At 52.5% G+C, this 17,057-nt stretch overlaps 1 protein-coding gene across 1 annotated transcript in view; it reads right to left on the reverse strand.

Annotated features, from left to right (window-relative positions):
• NPHP4 (nephrocystin 4) overlaps window positions 1-17,057 on the reverse strand; it is a 135,202-nt gene that overhangs the window by 97,846 nt on the left and 20,299 nt on the right. The window contains exons 5-7 of the mRNA XM_060013335.1: window positions 13,192-13,364; window positions 12,070-12,134; window positions 9,132-9,287 (exon numbers count right to left, since the gene is read on the reverse strand). Coding sequence (XP_059869318.1) covers window positions 9,132-9,287; window positions 12,070-12,134; window positions 13,192-13,364 — 394 coding nt within the window. The remainder of the gene's footprint in view (window positions 1-9,131; window positions 9,288-12,069; window positions 12,135-13,191; window positions 13,365-17,057) is intronic.

The raw sequence follows: 17,057 nt of genomic DNA on the forward strand, positions 1-17,057 counted from the left end.
ACATAGGCAGAACACTCTATGACATAAATCACAGCAAGATCCTTTTTGACCCACCTCCTAGAGAAATGGAAATAAAAACAAAAATAAACAAATGGGACCTAATGAAACTTCAAAGCTTTTGCACAGCAAAGAAAACCATAAAAAAGACGAAAAGAGAACCCTCAGAACTGGAGAAAATATTTGCAAACGAAGAAACTGACAAAGGATTAATCTCCAAAATATACAAGCAGCTCATTATCAAAAAAACAAACAACCCAATCCAAAAATGGGCAGAACACCCAAAGAGACATTTCTCCAAAGAAGATATATAGATTGCCAACAAACACATGAAAGAATGCTCAACATCACTAATCATTAGAGAAATGCAAATCAAAACTACAACGAGGTATCACCTCACACCCATCAGAATGGTCATCATCAAAAAATCTACAAACAGTAAATGCTAGAGAGGGTGTGGAGAAAAGGGAACCCTCTTGCACTGATGGTGGGAATGTAAATTGATACAGCCACTATGGAGAACGCTACGGAGGTTCCTTAAAAAACTAAAAATAGAACTACCATACGACCCAGCAATCCCACTCCTGGGCATATACCCTGAGAAAACCATAATTCAAAAAGAGTCATGTACCACAATGTTCACTGCAGCTCTATTTACAATAGCCAGAGCGTGGAAGCAACGTAAGTGTCCATCGACAGATGAATGGATAAAGAAGATGTGGCACATATATACAATGGAACATTCTTCAGCCATAAAAAGAAACGAAACTGAGTTATTTATAGTGAGGTGGATGGACCTAGAGACTGTCATACAGAGTGAAGTAAGTCAGAAAGAGAAAAACAAATACCATATGCTAACACATATATATATGGAATCTAAAAAAAAAAAATGGTTCTGATGAACATAGGGGCAGGACAGGAAAAAAGACACAGAGGTAGAGAATGGACTTGAGGACGTGGGGAGGGGGAAGGGTAAGTTGGGACGAAGTAAGAGAGTAACACTGACATACATACACTACCAAATGTAAAACAGATAGCTAGTGGGAAGCAGCCGTATAGCACAGGGAGATCAGCTCGGTGCTTTGCAACTACCTAGAAGGTGGAAGGGAGACGCAAGCGGGAGGGGATATGGGGATATACGTATGCATATAGCTGATTCACTTTGCTATACAGCAGAAACTAACACAACATTGTAAAGCAATTATACTCCAATAAAGATGTTTAAAAAAAAAGACTCAATGCTGATGAAACTGTGGTGAAAGGAACACTCTACCTTGCTGAAAGGTTATAAATCAGTACAGCTAAGAGGCAATTTTCTCTAACTTTGTGTGTCAAGAGCCTTAAAAATGTCCATATCCACCGTCTGCCCCAGTAATGCGACTTCTGAGTCTAGTTAGCAATATATCAAAGTGGAAGCAAACTTTACTTGCAGGCATGCTCATTAGAACATTATTTATAACAGAGTCAAAAATAAGAAACCACCAGATGCTCAGTAATAGGAGAATTTAAATAATCTGTGGCTCATTCAGATAAAATGAGAAACAAATCATATTCTCTAAGATTATTTAATAATCAGAAAGTAATCATGATATTGTAGGTGAAAAAAACAACATATAAAACTGTGTATTATGGGCTTCCCTGGTGGCGCAGTGTTTGAGAGTCCGCCTGCCGATGCAGGGGACGCGGGTTCATGCCCCGGTCTGGGAGGATCCCACATGCCGCGGAGCGGCTGGGCCCGTGAGCCATGGCCACTGAGCCTGCGCATCCAGAGCCTGTGCTCCGCAACAGGAGAGGCCACAGCGGTGAGAGGCCCGCGTACCACACACACACACAAAAACACCTGTGTGTTATTAGTCCATTTGATGACAATTTTATTTAAAATATACGCATTTACATGTATACATGTATATCATTTTTTGGAGAAGTTGCTCTGTTCTTGTTTTTTTTTTTTTATTTTAGTATGACTGATATATAATGTTTCAGGTGTACAGCAAAGTGACTCAGATATATATATATATTTCTTTTTCAGATTCTTTTCCATTATAGATAATTACAAGATAATGAATATAGTTCCCTGTGCTATACAGTAGGTCCTTGTTGTTTATTTTATATATAGTAGTGTGTATATGTCAATCCCAAATTCCCAATGTATCCCTCCCCCGCTTTGCCCTTTCATAACCTTAAGTTTGTATTCAAAGTCTGTGAGTCTATTTCTGTTTTGCAAATAAGTTCCTTTGTATATTTTTTCAGATTCCACAGATAAGTGATATCATATGATATTTGTCTTTCTCTGACTTCACTTAGTATAATAATGTCTAGGTCCATCCGTGTTGCTGCACATGACATTATTTCATTCTTTTCTATGGCTGAGTAATATTCCATTGTATATATGTGCCACATCTGCTTTATCCACTCCCCTGTCAATGAACATTTAGGTTGCTTCCATGTCTTGGCTATTGTAAATAGTGCTGCTATGAACACTGGGGTGCATGTATCTTTTCGAAATAGAGTTTCCATCTTTTCTGGATATATGCCCAGTAGTAGGATTGCTGGATCATACAGTAACTCTATTTTTAGTTTTTTAAGGAACCTCCATACTGTCCTCCACAGTGGCTGTATCAATTTACATTCCCACCAACAGTGTAGGAGGATTCCCTTTTCTGCACACCTTCTCCAGCATTTGTTATTTATAGACATTTTGATGGTGGCCTATGCATGTATATCTGTAGGCAGTAATCACAGATTATTTTATTTCCCTCTTTGTGGCTTTCTGTACCTTCCCTATCACAAATCTGCGCTAGGTTTGACTGATACTTCTGAGAAAGTTTATGTATTCCTTTCATCATTTTTTAATCGTTTAAAGCAGGTCAGTTGATGAATCAGATCCAATTAAAAGCGCAGGTATCATTATTCACAGTAGCCAAAAAGTGGAAACAACCCAGTATCCATCCACAGATGGACCGACATACAAAATGGGGTCCATCCACACAACAGAATATCATTCAACCTTAAAATAGGAAGGAAATTCTACCATATGTTACAATGTGGATGAACGCTGTAGACATTATGCTGCGTGAGATAAGCCAGTCACAAAAAGACAAGTTCTGGATAATTCCATTTATATGAGGTACTTAAATTAGTCAAATTCCGAGATGGAAAGGAGAATGGAGGCTGCCAGGGGCTGGGGGGCGGCGGGTGGGGAGTTAGCGCTTCATGGGTGCGGAGTCTTGTTCTGCAGGAGGAAAACGTTCTAGAGAGGGAGGGTTGCTCAAGGATGTGAACGTTCTTAACGCTACGAAACTGCATGTTGAAAAACAGTTAGAAGAGTACATTTTATGACACGTCTATTTTATTTACCACGATTTTTTTTAAGTGCAGAAATATATAAACTGCAACCTTTCATGAAATGGTCAAGCGAGTGTCCAAAGCACATCCTGAACTGGGAGCCTCCGTCGGGGCCGGCGGGGGGCGGGGGGTGGGGAGGGGTTGGAGGGCAGGGCGAACGGTCCACCTCCTGCAGCAAGGCGCAGGAACCCGGGGCCTCCGCTGACAGGAGGAGGTACAGATTGTCCCTGCAGGATTTCAGGGAGCGATGCTGGTGGGACTCAGAGCAGGAGGTGAGTGTGCAGAGACGGAGCAGAGGGAAGTGGGAGGGACGCGTGAACAATGCTTGTCACTCCCTTATTTTGCAGACTCCATATTATTTGCATTCTGCAAGTTAATTCATGTGTCTGCAATCCTCCTCCAGTGACTTCAGCATTTTTAACACGGGACCGCTGCCTTTTTCCGTGACCCTGAGCTGCATGACCCTGCTCGCTGCTTTAAAGCACGGACAGGCTCGTTTGTTGGTTACCAAACAATCCCCCTCCTCTTGATCGCAGTTAAACTCTTGGCCAAAACATGTGTTCAGACTCAAGTGGCCCAGGGCTCTGTGGGCAGTCACGGGGGTGGGGGTCCAGGTAAGGCGGCCACGCCCCTCCACCAGAGGGAGGTAGCCGCGGCCCCTGAGATCCCTGTACTCCTGGTGAGACCCCCTTACCTCCCCCCACCCCACACTCAGGACCCACACACACACTCTCAGCCTTGACGCTGTCGGGACCCTCTCACCCTGCCCCCCACCTGGGCTTCCATCACTCAGCCCAGGGAGCCGGGACCCCCCAGACACCCCATTCTCTCATCTCTGGGGCAGAGAGCAGCCTGGGGGCGCCCACTGAACACACAGGGAAGGACACACGGGCTGCACCCAACACGCTCTCCCCAGCAGTCCCGTGCTGAGCAGCAAAATCACCCAACCCCAAAGGGACACCCCGACATGTTACCTGCTAACCTTCCCCCCACGTCAAGTCCTGCTTCCAGAGAAGCGTAAGTGGGAAATGAGTGCCCTCCCCCCGGGGCTGCTCCCGCAGAGGGTCTGCCTGGCCCCCAAGCCAGAGGTCACTCCACGGTCAACAAGCACTGGAACAGAGAGAACAGCCACCAGCCAGACCCCCGTCTGCAGGCTGCCACAGGAACAGAAGGAAAACCCAGAACCAACGCCTTTCCCAACGCAAGGTGCCCAGTTCCAAGCCTGGCTTGGAAGCTTCCAGAAGCTTCCAGAAGCCGCGAGTGAAGAAAGAAGAGCCCTGAAGGGCCCTCCCACAGGAGACAGATCCGACCTCCCAGATGTCCTGCGGCAGCCACAGGGTGGCCACGTCGGAGGAGCCTTCTGGCTCAACTCAAGGCAGAACTTGCCTGACCGAAGAACAGCAGCTCACGCTCGCTGGACCCTCCCTGTGTCCCTCTCTGGGCAGGTCCTCATAATGTCCCCATGTTACAGAGGAGACCGGCCACAGCAGAGGCTTGGAGCCATCACACGGGGCCAGGAGCAGAGCGGGCGCACCACCGCCGGCCTCAGGGCTCTTCCCCAACATTCCAGCAGCGCCCACAAAGCACAGCTTTGCCGTCTGACATTGTCATTCAGTCATTCAACCGACCAGCGTCAGCAGCCAGGACAGACACAAGGGGCCTCAGCAGAGCTGACCTCCCGGTGGTGGGGACTGCTGACCCTCGTGCTCTGTAACTGGGTCAAGCTTTCACCGATCTGTTGCCAAGTCTCTGGACAAGGCTGCAACTCCCAGCAACAGCAGTGCTCCCGTGGGAAGACAAACCCTACTGCACAACGATCCATCTTCTTCTGAGACTCCCCTGAATGCACTGCAGAGAAAATGGGGACCGCTAGAACCCCTCCCTAGCGACACCCTTCAGGGAAGCGCTTGGAAACACCCGAGATGCCCAAGGAGCTCCCTGCTAGGCCCTAACCACGTCCCCCCACCCGCAGACCCCAGCCTCCCGGGGACATGGCTCTCCTGCCGAGGGTATTTCGTTCGCCAGAATGCACCTCACAAGATAGAGAGAACACTGCAACAGAATGCAACAGAGGCAACAGAATGCAAGCGAAATTTAGGAACGATTTAGGCAGGAGTGGAAATGAGCTTGAGCCGGTCCACACCGGCTCTGAAACACCTCCCACTGCCCGTGAGGACCGTGGTTAGACTGTGAGGTTGGCCCTCACTTACCTTCATCTGGGAAAGATGCCCTGATGCTCCACTGGGAATACAGGGCTGCACCCCCAGCCCCAGCACGGGCCTGCCACGCACAGGATCTACTCTACAAATACGTGTTGAGCCATCCACAAATAAGTGAATGAGTCAATGACTCAATTAGTGTATAAAAGACACACACCGAGCTATTAGCAGTGGTTTTCTCTAGGAGTGAGATTGGAAGGGAAAACTTTTAGTCTTACCAAATTCATTGAGTAAAGATTAATTCTGTCACTTGAACCTGTCCTTGGCCTAAGAGGGCGCAAAGGACTGGGGTCTAGGCTGCAGGATCACCAGCCCCCGGCTCTCAGCGGCAGCGGGAAGCCCTGTCCCCCTCGCTCCCTCTCTGCAGGGGACCGCGGTCACTCCGGGAATCTAGAAGCCACGCTCCCAGACTTGGGGAGGGCAGGCCGTCAGCACAGCCTGGGAAGCCCGGGGGGAGAACCCCACCGCTACACAAGGTGCTCAGGCTTGGGGTGCGGGGCCCCACCCGGGACCTTGATGTTGTTTGTTGAGATGCAGCGCCGGCAGGTCGGGGCTGGGGAACCACCTCAGGTAGGTAAGTAGAGGGCGGGCCCGGGGACACACCAATAGGGGAGGCCGCCACGGGGCAGACGGGCAAGTCAGTTCCGCGGACAGCACTGCCGAGCTCGGGTTTAACAGATGACAAAGCCGGGGCTGGAGTCAGCGGGCTGGTGGGTCAGGCAGGGCGGGCTGGCCCTGGGACTGCCCTGCACGGCACAGAGTTGGCACGGCGATGCTCGACATACAGGAGGGAGGGAGGATGGGATCCCGGGGAGCAGCGGCAGTGAGCCAGGCCAAGCAGGGGACAAGGGGTGATTGACAGCAGTGAGCCCCCTGCACTGACTGCCCAGCAAGGTGCCCGGGGCGCCCTTCACCACCCCTGCCAGCCAGACCTCCTGCAGCTGCTGCGAGGCTGCCCCACTTAACTAAAACCGCGTGTGAACCTGCAGTGACCTCAGTCCACATTTCAGTGGAAAACAACTCACTCCTCCTGTATTGTGGCATTTTACAAAGGAACAAATATCCGAGTCCCAACGCGGTACCCAAATATAACCAAACCCTCTGCAAATTAGACAAGCGATCCCCGGTTCCCAGCACCACGGACGCCAGCACCAGTCCCTGCCTGGGCCCTTTCAGGGCCATAAAACAGTATCCAGCCAAGAAACCCTTTTTCAAAGATGAGTCACAAAAGCCCGTAAGATCCTGGGCAGAAATGATAACGGAGACAATAACCGCTGTCAGAAAGGGCTGAGCAACAGGGTCTCTGCTCCCAGACGGTCTCGGGGACGGAGGGGAGGCTGCCCTCGGCCCCTCCCCCGAGGAGCAAGCGGGGCTCCTGCACGGGTGACGGCAGCTCCTGCCGGCCCACCAGACCAATTCCGGCCATTTGTTTTTAAACAACAACAACGTAAACTGTCCTCCATCTTTGCCATTTACAGGCACAACCTGCATCTATTAAAAGTGCCCAGTGCCAGCCGCTCCGTTCCAGGGAGGCAAACCGGAGGCCAGAGGGGCTCAGCTCTTCCGAAAACACGAACTTCAGGAATCGGAGCCGAACTCACGCTCCTTGGATCCAGAACTCCTCTCTATAACACGGCCCTTGACTCCCACGGTCCGACCTGAGGTGCTGAGAACAAACGCGGGGCCTGTCTGGGCATCTGAGCTTCTCCTTCGCTTTCCAGGAGGGACCCAGAAGCAGGCCCGAGCTCCGCTTCCGTACTTTCAGGTTTTATCTGCAGTTCTACTGACACCCACTGGTGATGGATACACCTCAGGCCTCGAGAACATTCTGTTTAAATTCCCAGAATCCCAGGTCAGAAAGACTCACAGAAGCTGAGCTCCCCGCAGGTGCGCACATACCCGCGTAGTCACAGCGGTGCTGACAGCGCCCCCATGACCAGTGGGAGGGGGGCTCAGAGCCGGATGCAGGTTGCGCCCTCTCAATCCCAACAGCACGACCAGGAAGGAGGTTCTCCCTCTGCCTGCCTGTAACTTTTAACTTCTCCTCCCTCCCTCTTGGGTGAACACAGGCGCATCGCAGAGGGCAACACCGCTGCCTATGGGGGGCTTCAGGAGGGTTAGAGCTTGGTGACCCACGGCAGATCCAAACCTGGGATCCCCTCCATGCCCCGCCCAGGACGTGCTCCTGTTCACGGTTAACTGGTCATTTCTCATGTATCATCGTCTCTTCTCCGAGATGCTGGAGAAACAGTGACCTCGTGATGGTGATGACCACCGTGCACTCGTCCCAGGAGTTCATGAACTCAGATAACAAGACCACAGCGCCCAGGCCACACGCAGGGACATCGTCACCGAGACAAACACTCTCCCTCCTGGAGCTGAGCCGTCTCTTCGGGTCCTGAGTGTCTCTGTTCTGAGCCAAACGCTCTGCACCTCCCAGATCTCCTCCCCAGCCACTCACACCCAAAGCCACATCCTGCCCCTCCTGGATGGGAGCTGCAGCCGGCCCACCGAGACCAGAGGTTCCAGCAGCCCCAGGTGGGGAGGCTGGTGCGGTCCCTCCTCCTGGATTCTCCCAGACAGCCAGGGAAAAAGCCCCCAAGAGTACTCAGGGGGAGCATGAGACCGAGGAGGGAGGCCCGTCGGCAGGACCTGAGAGGAGAGCAGCCCTCACAGTGACTCGTGGCTGTGAAGGGCTGACCCACACCCACCAGGAGAATCAACTTCTAAAACACACCCAGACACAGCCCTGAGCCTGTCCCATGAATTTCAGTTCCAAAGTAACCGAGCAGTTTCACTCACAAGTTGAAAGGCAGAACAGCCCAAGTGTCCATGCACAGGTAAATGGATAAACAAAACGTGGTCCATCCATTCAGCCTTAAAAAGCAAGGAAATTCCGACACACAGAACAACAGGGATGAACCTTGAGGACATTATGGCCAGCAAAATAAGCCAGTCACAAAAGGACCAATGCTGTAGGAGGATTCCATGCCTAGGAGGTCCCTAGAGGAGTCAACTCATAGAGACAGAGAGCAGAAGGCGGGGGCAGGGCTGGGGAGGGGAAGGGCAGTCAGCATCTAGTGGGACAGAGTTTCCGTCTGGGACGATGAAAAGGCTCTGCAAGTGGACGGGGAGGATGGTTACACAACAGTGTGAATGTACCGGATGCCCCTGAACTGCACACTTGACAATGGTTAAAACAGTAAATTTTATGTTACGTCTATTTTACCACAATTAAAAACTGATAATAATTAAGCCACTGACATGGTGGTCCTGTAAGGGTGGGATCTAGCAACAGTGGTTTTTCTGGCCACAGTCATACAGACATGGGCTATTTGTCTTATGAAAGCATTTCTCAAGTAGAGAAGGCAGAGATGACCTGAGGGATGTGAGGTGTGTTCAGGAAGGGGCTGCGAATGAGACGACACTGCTGCCCTCCCCCTCCTCCCCCTCCCCCCACCACCAGGCTGTTTGCTGGGGGGCCCAGCCAGCCCTCGCCCCAGTTCCTGCAAGGTCTGACCATGAACTAACAGAGACTCACCAAGTGGACAGAAACAGAGGAGCCCTTACCCGATTCTCCATGAGCTGGAAGGAGACCAGGTATCTGCTGCAGACCAGACACCAGAAGGTTCTCGGGAAGAAGGTGGAACACGGGCTCCAGGAGCGGGTGTGGCTTCAGCGTGTATTGCAGGCTGCAGTTCTCAATGAGGGTCATGTGCTTGTTTTCTGAGGGAGAAAACACCTCCTGTGACAGCCCGAACCAAGGCACCTTCGGTCAAACCGACCAATAAATTGAGCATCTTGGAAAAGAACTCAACAAACAGGAAAAGTATTTTTCTAGGGAGACAAGGGAATTGCTCTGTTTGCTCAGCCGAAGAGCAAAAACGAATCAATCCTTAAATAACTCTCACTGGTAAAACTGCAACTAAAGAGATACTTGTTTTTGATCCGACATAACAAAATCTCTCCACTCACCTCTTCCCCAAGAGCAGTGAAGTCAGGCATCGCTTTTGCTCCCATAATCAGAGGGAACCTAGAAGGTCCTCTGACCAGAGGCCTGCATCCCTTTCAGTCTCAGCCTTGCATCCGTCAAGACCCACAAAGCAGCAGGACTAGGCCCTGGGTGGCCAGTGGCCTCCAAGACAGAGTCCTGTCCTCAAGGAAGGACCATTCCTCTGGGATGACTAAGACACAAGCATGCCGACATCCATAACACACAGGAGAACGAGATCCGAACCCCAAGGAAGGTTCGGATAACGTGCTAGGGGAAGTGGGAAGAGGGAAAGCGTCCTAGAGAAAGGAACCACTGGGAAGAGCTCAGATACAGAGCACTCGGGAAAGTGGACGGAAGGGCGTCAATAGAAACTGGGCTGGGAGGGACCACAGACATGCCCTCAACACATTCCCATCAAATGGTCCGTCTTGCCTGGGCTTGATTTCCTCCACTGATAGGGGACTCACCACCTCCTGAGGCGTGCTTTGTGATTTCATAAGAAAAGAACTAAATATTCGTTAGAAAAACAAAACTATATTATCGAAAACCAGATATTTAATATCTAACCACTCCAAACATGGGATGTGCTTACTTTAAAATGTTAAGTACCCTGAAAGACACTCTGCTACATGGCTGGCTGGTGAGCACGCTGGTACAACCTCTATGGAGGGCAAACAGGGGAAATAACACAAAACTGTGAATGCACAGGCCCTCAGACCAGCAATCCCACTTCTGGGAGTTTACCCTACAGATTCACGTGCACACTTGCAAAATGGCAGATGTCCACTGCAGCAAAGCCTTCAACCCTCTGTTCTTACAGAACTGCCCCAAGGGTCCATTTGGGGTGGGTTGGTTCAATCACAAACAGCAATTCAATGAAATACCACACAGCTGTAAAAAGAATGAGCACGGGGCTTCCCTGGTGGCACAGTGGTTGAGAGTCCACCTGCTGATGCAGGGGACGCGGGTCCGTGACCTGGTCCGGGAGGATCCCACATGCCGCGGAGCAGCTGGGCCCATGAGCCATGGCCACTGAGCCTGCGCGTCTGCAGCCCGTGCTCCGCAACGGGAGAGGCCACAACAGTGAGAGGCCCGTGTACCGCAAAAAAAAAAAAAAAAAAAAAAAAAAAGAATGAGCACGCTTTCTAGGTACTGATATGAAACAACCTCCAAGATAAATCATTAAGGGAAAAAAGAAACGTCTGGGACAAGTAAACGGGGGCAAAAACAGAACAGGGAAGTGCACGTGTGCTTGTGTGTCATCAGAGGACCTAGAAGGACCCACAAGATCCCAGAGAGGAAGGTCACCTGTGGTGCAGGTGAAGGGCCGAGCAGAGGAGGAAGGAGACCTCACCTGAACCTTTTCATACTGTTCAGTACTTTGAATGCTGGGTCATGTGACTGCATTATCCATCCAAGAAAAACAGCCCTGCACTTTTAGAAATGCCCCTGAGATGATGAGCTGACAGCCTGTGGCGGTCCCTCCCCAGGCCCCCCTCACACGGCCGCGGCTCCCACACCCTCCACCAGCGCCCAGATCCGTGGGCCTGGAACCAACCTGGGGGCTGTGTCTGCTGTTGGAAAGGTGCTGAGTCTAAGGATACTTCAGGAGAGAAAACGCTGGCAGGTTAATGATTAAATTCAATTGCGAAATAACCTAAAAGCCAGTCTGTATCAACAAAACCAAGTTTCTGACCGATTGTTCCTCTATCGTGAGATTTTCACCAAATTCAGAGCGAGTGGATGGGTCGGGGTAGGCTTGGGTTTCTCACACCGGCTGGGTGCCCATCGGAAACTGGGCAACATCGCAGAGACAGAAAGTCATCCCCCCCCACCACGCCAAAGAGACCCACCTTCACCGCTTGGCCCCCGTCCACACTTCCCGAGGGCCAGCAGAGCCCACACGGGCCCCTGAAACAGCCTGTTAGCCCACCCCCCCGCTTCACCGCACGCCCTTCCGTCCACCCTCCACGCGGCCAGCAGCCAGGGGGCCGCAGGTCCCTCCCATGGGTACCCTGACGGCTCGGGAGGAGAAGCCACAGAGGCAGGGCAGGAAGCCCACTCTGCCCTAAGCCCGGCCGCTCCGCACGGGGCCCATGCATGCCAGGTGCTCCTGCAGATGCCACTCTCGTTTGGCACCACTGGACACCTTGCTGTGGTGGAGATGACCCACGGACTTCGCGGTCAAAGGCTTCCTGGGACAGCCGCTGGGCAGTGATGGACAGCCACTACTTCACGTGGGGGCAAAGCTGCTACCCCAGGGGCAAGGAGGCCAACAGCCCTCCCACCAGGTGGCCCCCATGGGGTCGTCTTCACACGGCTACACCATCCTTATAGGCTCGTGTGTCTCTGATGTTCAAATTATGTCAGAACTGCAAGCCCAATGTTACATGTTCCCCAAATCTAGTAACAATTCAGCTAAGCTGATGAGGTTCTAACACTCAGGAAAGTCAAATGACGAACAGGTGCTGCTGAGGACAGTAGGAGCAGGCCTGGCCAGGCCTCGTCTCTTACGTTCTATGGGGTCCTGGAGAAGCGGGTGCAGGAGGGCTCGGGGGCTGCCGTGATACAGTCTCAACCTGCAAAACAAGACCCGTGAGATGCAGGTCAGCATCTTGCGTTTACTCGTGGGATGTCAGCTATGCTTCTCGAAAGGAAGGCCTTGGGGACCCCAGCACCACACCTCCAGGAGCTTTCTCGACCCTCCGTGGGAAACAGACGGCTGAGGCCAGCATCAGATCCGCGAGCCCTCAGCACTCGTGGCCAAGCATGTCCAGCACACACACAGCACGGCCCGAGTGCAGCCTGAGAACCTCAGCACTAGAAAACAATGCCTGGGGAGTTGGTCATGCTTGGAGATGTCCCAAGAAAACAACGTTTGAGGGGTTTCCACGATTGTGTGTCTGGAGTGGTGGTTCTCAACCCGGGATGACTTTGCCGCCGTCGGGATGTCGGGTAAAGTCTGGAGGTACTTTTGGCTGTCACAGCTGGGCGGGGAGGGGGCTGCCTGGCATCTAGTGGGCAGAGGCGAGGGGTGCTACGAGACCTCGTACACTGCACGGGACAGCCCAAAGTGTCCACGGAGCCAGGGCTGACAAGCCCCGATCTACAGTGACAACGCAAACCCCACCAAGGCTGAAACGACCACACACCATCTCACCCATCCGGGCACGTCCAGCTCCTAATGTAACAGAGCCTGGCACAGAGCGGACCCCCAGCCAGTGTTTGCTGAGTGAACACCTACTGCTCCTTGGGCGCCTGTCTGGGAAGAACCTACTGTTTACACTCCGGACCCTTAGGAGATGGGCGCTGCACTGAAGATGAATTCAAAGAGTAAACAACTGGCCTAAGACCCCACAGGAGTAAGTGATGGAGCAGGACTCAGCCTTGACCACCTTACATCAGATCCCACCCCCGAGGCCAAGGCCTGTCCCGCTCCCGCCTGGAGAACGATGGTTGGGCTTATTCAGAAACAGCAAACCCAGTTACAGCCCGAAGCAAAAATACCACCGGCAGACTGTGATGAACACACACGCTGACAAATTCAGAGCTTTCTAGTCTGGACAAATAATGAGCCGTTAAATCACCACAGGAAGACGCCAGAAACCCCAGCGACGGGGAAAACGGGGCAGATACCGTTTGTCCTGGGGGGCAGACGCAGGAGATTCCGAGTTGTTGCTGAAGATCCGAAGGATTCCAAACCCACAGGACAAAGCCTGAAGGGTCCCGTCCCGTCTCCTGCCTTCAGTGACCACTTCCACCACGGCCACGATATTAGGGTGGTTCAAGGACGTGTGAAAATAGAAGGGCTGCAAAAGAGAAGCCAGGGACGGACTGAACGCTCTCGAGCTGCAGAGAAGGAACACGGAGGAACACAGGTGCGCTCCCTCCTCGTTGTCACGTCAACGCCACAAACACGCCGCGTGGGGAGGAGCATCCCTTCCAGGCGCCAGAGAAGAGAAGGGGCCCAGTGAGCGACCCCCTCACAGCTCCTCCTTCCAGGGTGCCCAGCATCTGGGACATCAAACGATTTGCTTCTCCTCTGGGACCTTCCCATCCACAGAAAATGCCAACAGACCCAGAGCCTCTGGAGAACAAAGGGGCTGGGGCAGCCTCGCGCCCCATGCCCATCACCCGGAAGGACCACGAGCCCAAAGACGTTAAGTAGCCCACCGCACCCACGCACCCGCTGAGCCGTTCCATCCAACACCGCCGTCAAACTGCAATCACAACTTGCCAGTATTGACTCTAATCCCTGTTTCGTGTGGAAATACCATGAGGCTGCACCCGAATTAATTTTGTTTAAACTAAGCAGGTGGCTTCCCTGGTGGCGCAGTGGTTGAGAGTCCGCCTGCCGATGCAGGGGACACGGGTTCGTGCCCCGGTCCGGGAAGTTCCCACATGCCACAGAGCGGCTGGGCCCGTAAGCCATGGCCACTGAGCCTGCACGTCCAGAGCCTGTGCTCCGCAAAGGCAGAGGCCACAGCAGTGAGAGGCCCGCGTACCGCAAAAATAAAAAAATAAAAATAAACTAAGCAGGATTCTCAGTTCAGAGCCCAACTAACATCTTTTAATGATGAATATTGCTGTGGGATTTTTTTTTTTTTTGGCTGCGTTGGGTCTTTGTTGCTGCACGCGGGCTTCCTCTAGTTGCGGTGAGCGGGGGCTACTCTTCGTTGCGGTGTGCGGGCTTCTCACTGCGGTGGCTTCTCTTGTCACGGAGCACAGGCTCTAGGCACAAGGATTTCGGTAGTTGTGGCATGCAGGCTCAGTAGTTGTGGCTCGCAAGCTCTAGAGCGCAGGCTCAGTAGTTGTGGTGCACGGGCTTAGTTGCTCCGCGGCACGTGGGATCTTCCCGGACCAGGGGTCGAACCAGTGTCCCGTGCATTGGCAGGCGGATTCTTAACCACTGGGCCACCAGGGATGTCCCACGGTGGGATTCTTTATTATAGGAGTTGTGGACCCAAGCCAAGTAGATGATACTCAAATTGCTCCTAAAAGGTTTCCCACTTGCAGCCTCTCCATCCTCTAAGGTACAGAGGGCAGCCCTCACTCTCACCACGGGGAGGGGGGACACGGGCGGGTCAAATCCAGCTCCCATCGCTGAGATGCACCCTCCCAAGTGGGAATGGAAGCACCTTCCCTCTGCTGCTGTTTTCTGATCTCCTGAAATCCAAAGCAGTTGCTCTCAGCTAACAAACGTCGTAGACACAGAAGACAGAAATGGAGGCACTAACTGGGTTTGCAAATCTATGGGCAACAAGCGTCCCAGGAGCCCAGGTCAGCGCTGACCTGAGGCTCTGGACCCGAGTGGTCCCCGGAACCCAGCGTCCTTGTTGGGGCGAAGCCCAGGTGTAGAGTCACCAGCAGAACACAAAGGCCACCCTTCCCCCAAGGCAGGGCCGGGCCGGGCCGGGCCAGGCCGTGGCAACGTGACTTAAACTTGGAACAATCCCCCATTAACGAGTCATTACCATGGTGTCACCGAGAAAGCGTTTACTGTAATCACAGACTGTCAGCCCAGGATAACAGAGAGACACATTAAAACATCAGCCACGAGATATAAATCGTTATTGTATTATCTTTTATTGCAAAATGATGAAATAGTGGCCACTTACAGCTGACAGGCAGTTGGACCAAGAGAGAATTATGTTTCCGTTTCCAAGACTCAAGAACTGTTTTAAAAAGGCCTGCTGTAAAGTCAAGTTGGTCATTATCTCACCTCTCATATGTACACCTGTGCATATCAGTTTTATGAACACTACCCACTTTTCTCTTGGCAGTGAAACAAACACTGTCAGCTCTGATGCAAAGCAGCAACAAGCCTCCAGCTTAGAGGTCACCTTGAAATCCTTTGCCTGGAGGCGGGGGACCAGCTGCTTTGGGGACGTCCCACATGTGGACTCATGGCTGTTGCCTCTCCCTTTCCTTTACCACTGAAAACAATTATTCTGAGACCAAACCGACCACGGAGCCCCCTGGTCTGTCTCCAGAGACCCCACTTTCACCAGGAGGGTCGGCCTTGGAAGCTCCGTGAATCACAAGGCAACACGAGGTCTGAGGGTCTCATCCCATCATTACTGCTGGTTAAGGACGGATGCTTTTCCAAACATCATTTATTGCCCCTCTAGTGTGGGCACAGCGCATGCTAAAGAATTTCTAAGGAACCTAGAAAACGCGATCCAGCCCTCAAGAAGTTCAAAGTTCAAAGGTAAAGGCTAGATTAGGCAGGTAGAAAATGCACACCCTGCCCAGGGCCGACCAACTCGGAGGGTCGGTGGAAGCAAAAGCCTCCTGGGATGAACCACACAACTCTGCAGCTTCAACCCGTGTGTGTGTGTGTGTGTGTGTGTGTGTGTGTGTGTGTGCGTGTGTGTGTGTGTGCGTGTGTGTGTGTGTGTTTGGGGGGGGTCCCCAGGAGGGCCAAGTCACCTGGAACCCAGGCACTCCCCCACCCCCAGCCCCGTGGGCTTGGCCAGACATCTCAACCGCGGTCAAGCAGCACTGCAGACAAGCCCTCCAGCGTCAGGACGCCTCAAGGAGGCCGTGCAGGATGCTCGCAGATGCATGGGCTGCCACTGCACGATTAAAAGCTAGAGTCAAGCCCATCCAATTACCTGCGAGAGAAGCCACGGGAGATGGCAAAGCGGGGCTCTGGCTCCCCCCGCATCACATCTCACTCAGCCACCCCTGACAAGGTGCCTCTCTGACAAGAGAAACAGATTAATAAATCACAGAAATGCTCCTGTCTTAATGCCTTCATCTTCAGACACACGGACACCGCTTTGCCTCGGGGCCCAGATTCCACTTTCACCCACACAATCGGGCCTCAGAGGATGTGCCTTCCTGGAGAGGTTGCGGCCTCGCGTCGCCGGCCGCACCTCCGCCTGACCTGCCCTAAGTGACACGTGCTCTTCGGTCCCAGGCTGAGGCCAAGGCCACAGGAGAGAGGATCAGAAATTAAACTAGTGCCTTCCAAACCATTTTTTTTTAATAAACCTTTAATAGGATGTCTTCAGGAAGGTAACTATACCACAGATCCTTCCTGCAGCCAACATCTGCCAGCTCAACCTTCCCCTTGAGGCTCAGGGCAGTTTCCTGCACACAAGCCACCACAAGACTGAGCGCTCCAAGCACGGTGAGCTCGCCAAGCAAAGTTGCCAAGCATCTGGGAAGATGCAAAATCTCTAATTCCAAAGTCAGAAGCTTCCGCTCATCCGGGGTGGGGTCCACCATTATCCACAGGAAGGGACACAGCCCTGGAGACAGCCCCCCGCCAAGAGAACTATCTGGCTCAAAGCGTCCGCGGAGCCAGGGTTGACAAGCCCCGATCTACAGTGACAACGCAAACCCCACCACGGCTGAAACGACCACACACCATCTCACCCATCCGGGCACGTCCAGTTCCTAATGTAACAGAGCCTGGCACAGAGCAGACCCCCAGCCAGTGTTTGCTGAGTGAACACCTACTGCTCCCTGGGCGCCTGTCTGGGAAGAACCTA

The sequence above is a fragment of the Delphinus delphis genome, chromosome 1 (genome assembly GCF_949987515.2).
Source record: "Delphinus delphis chromosome 1, mDelDel1.2, whole genome shotgun sequence".
Lineage (NCBI taxonomy): Eukaryota > Metazoa > Chordata > Mammalia > Artiodactyla > Delphinidae > Delphinus > Delphinus delphis.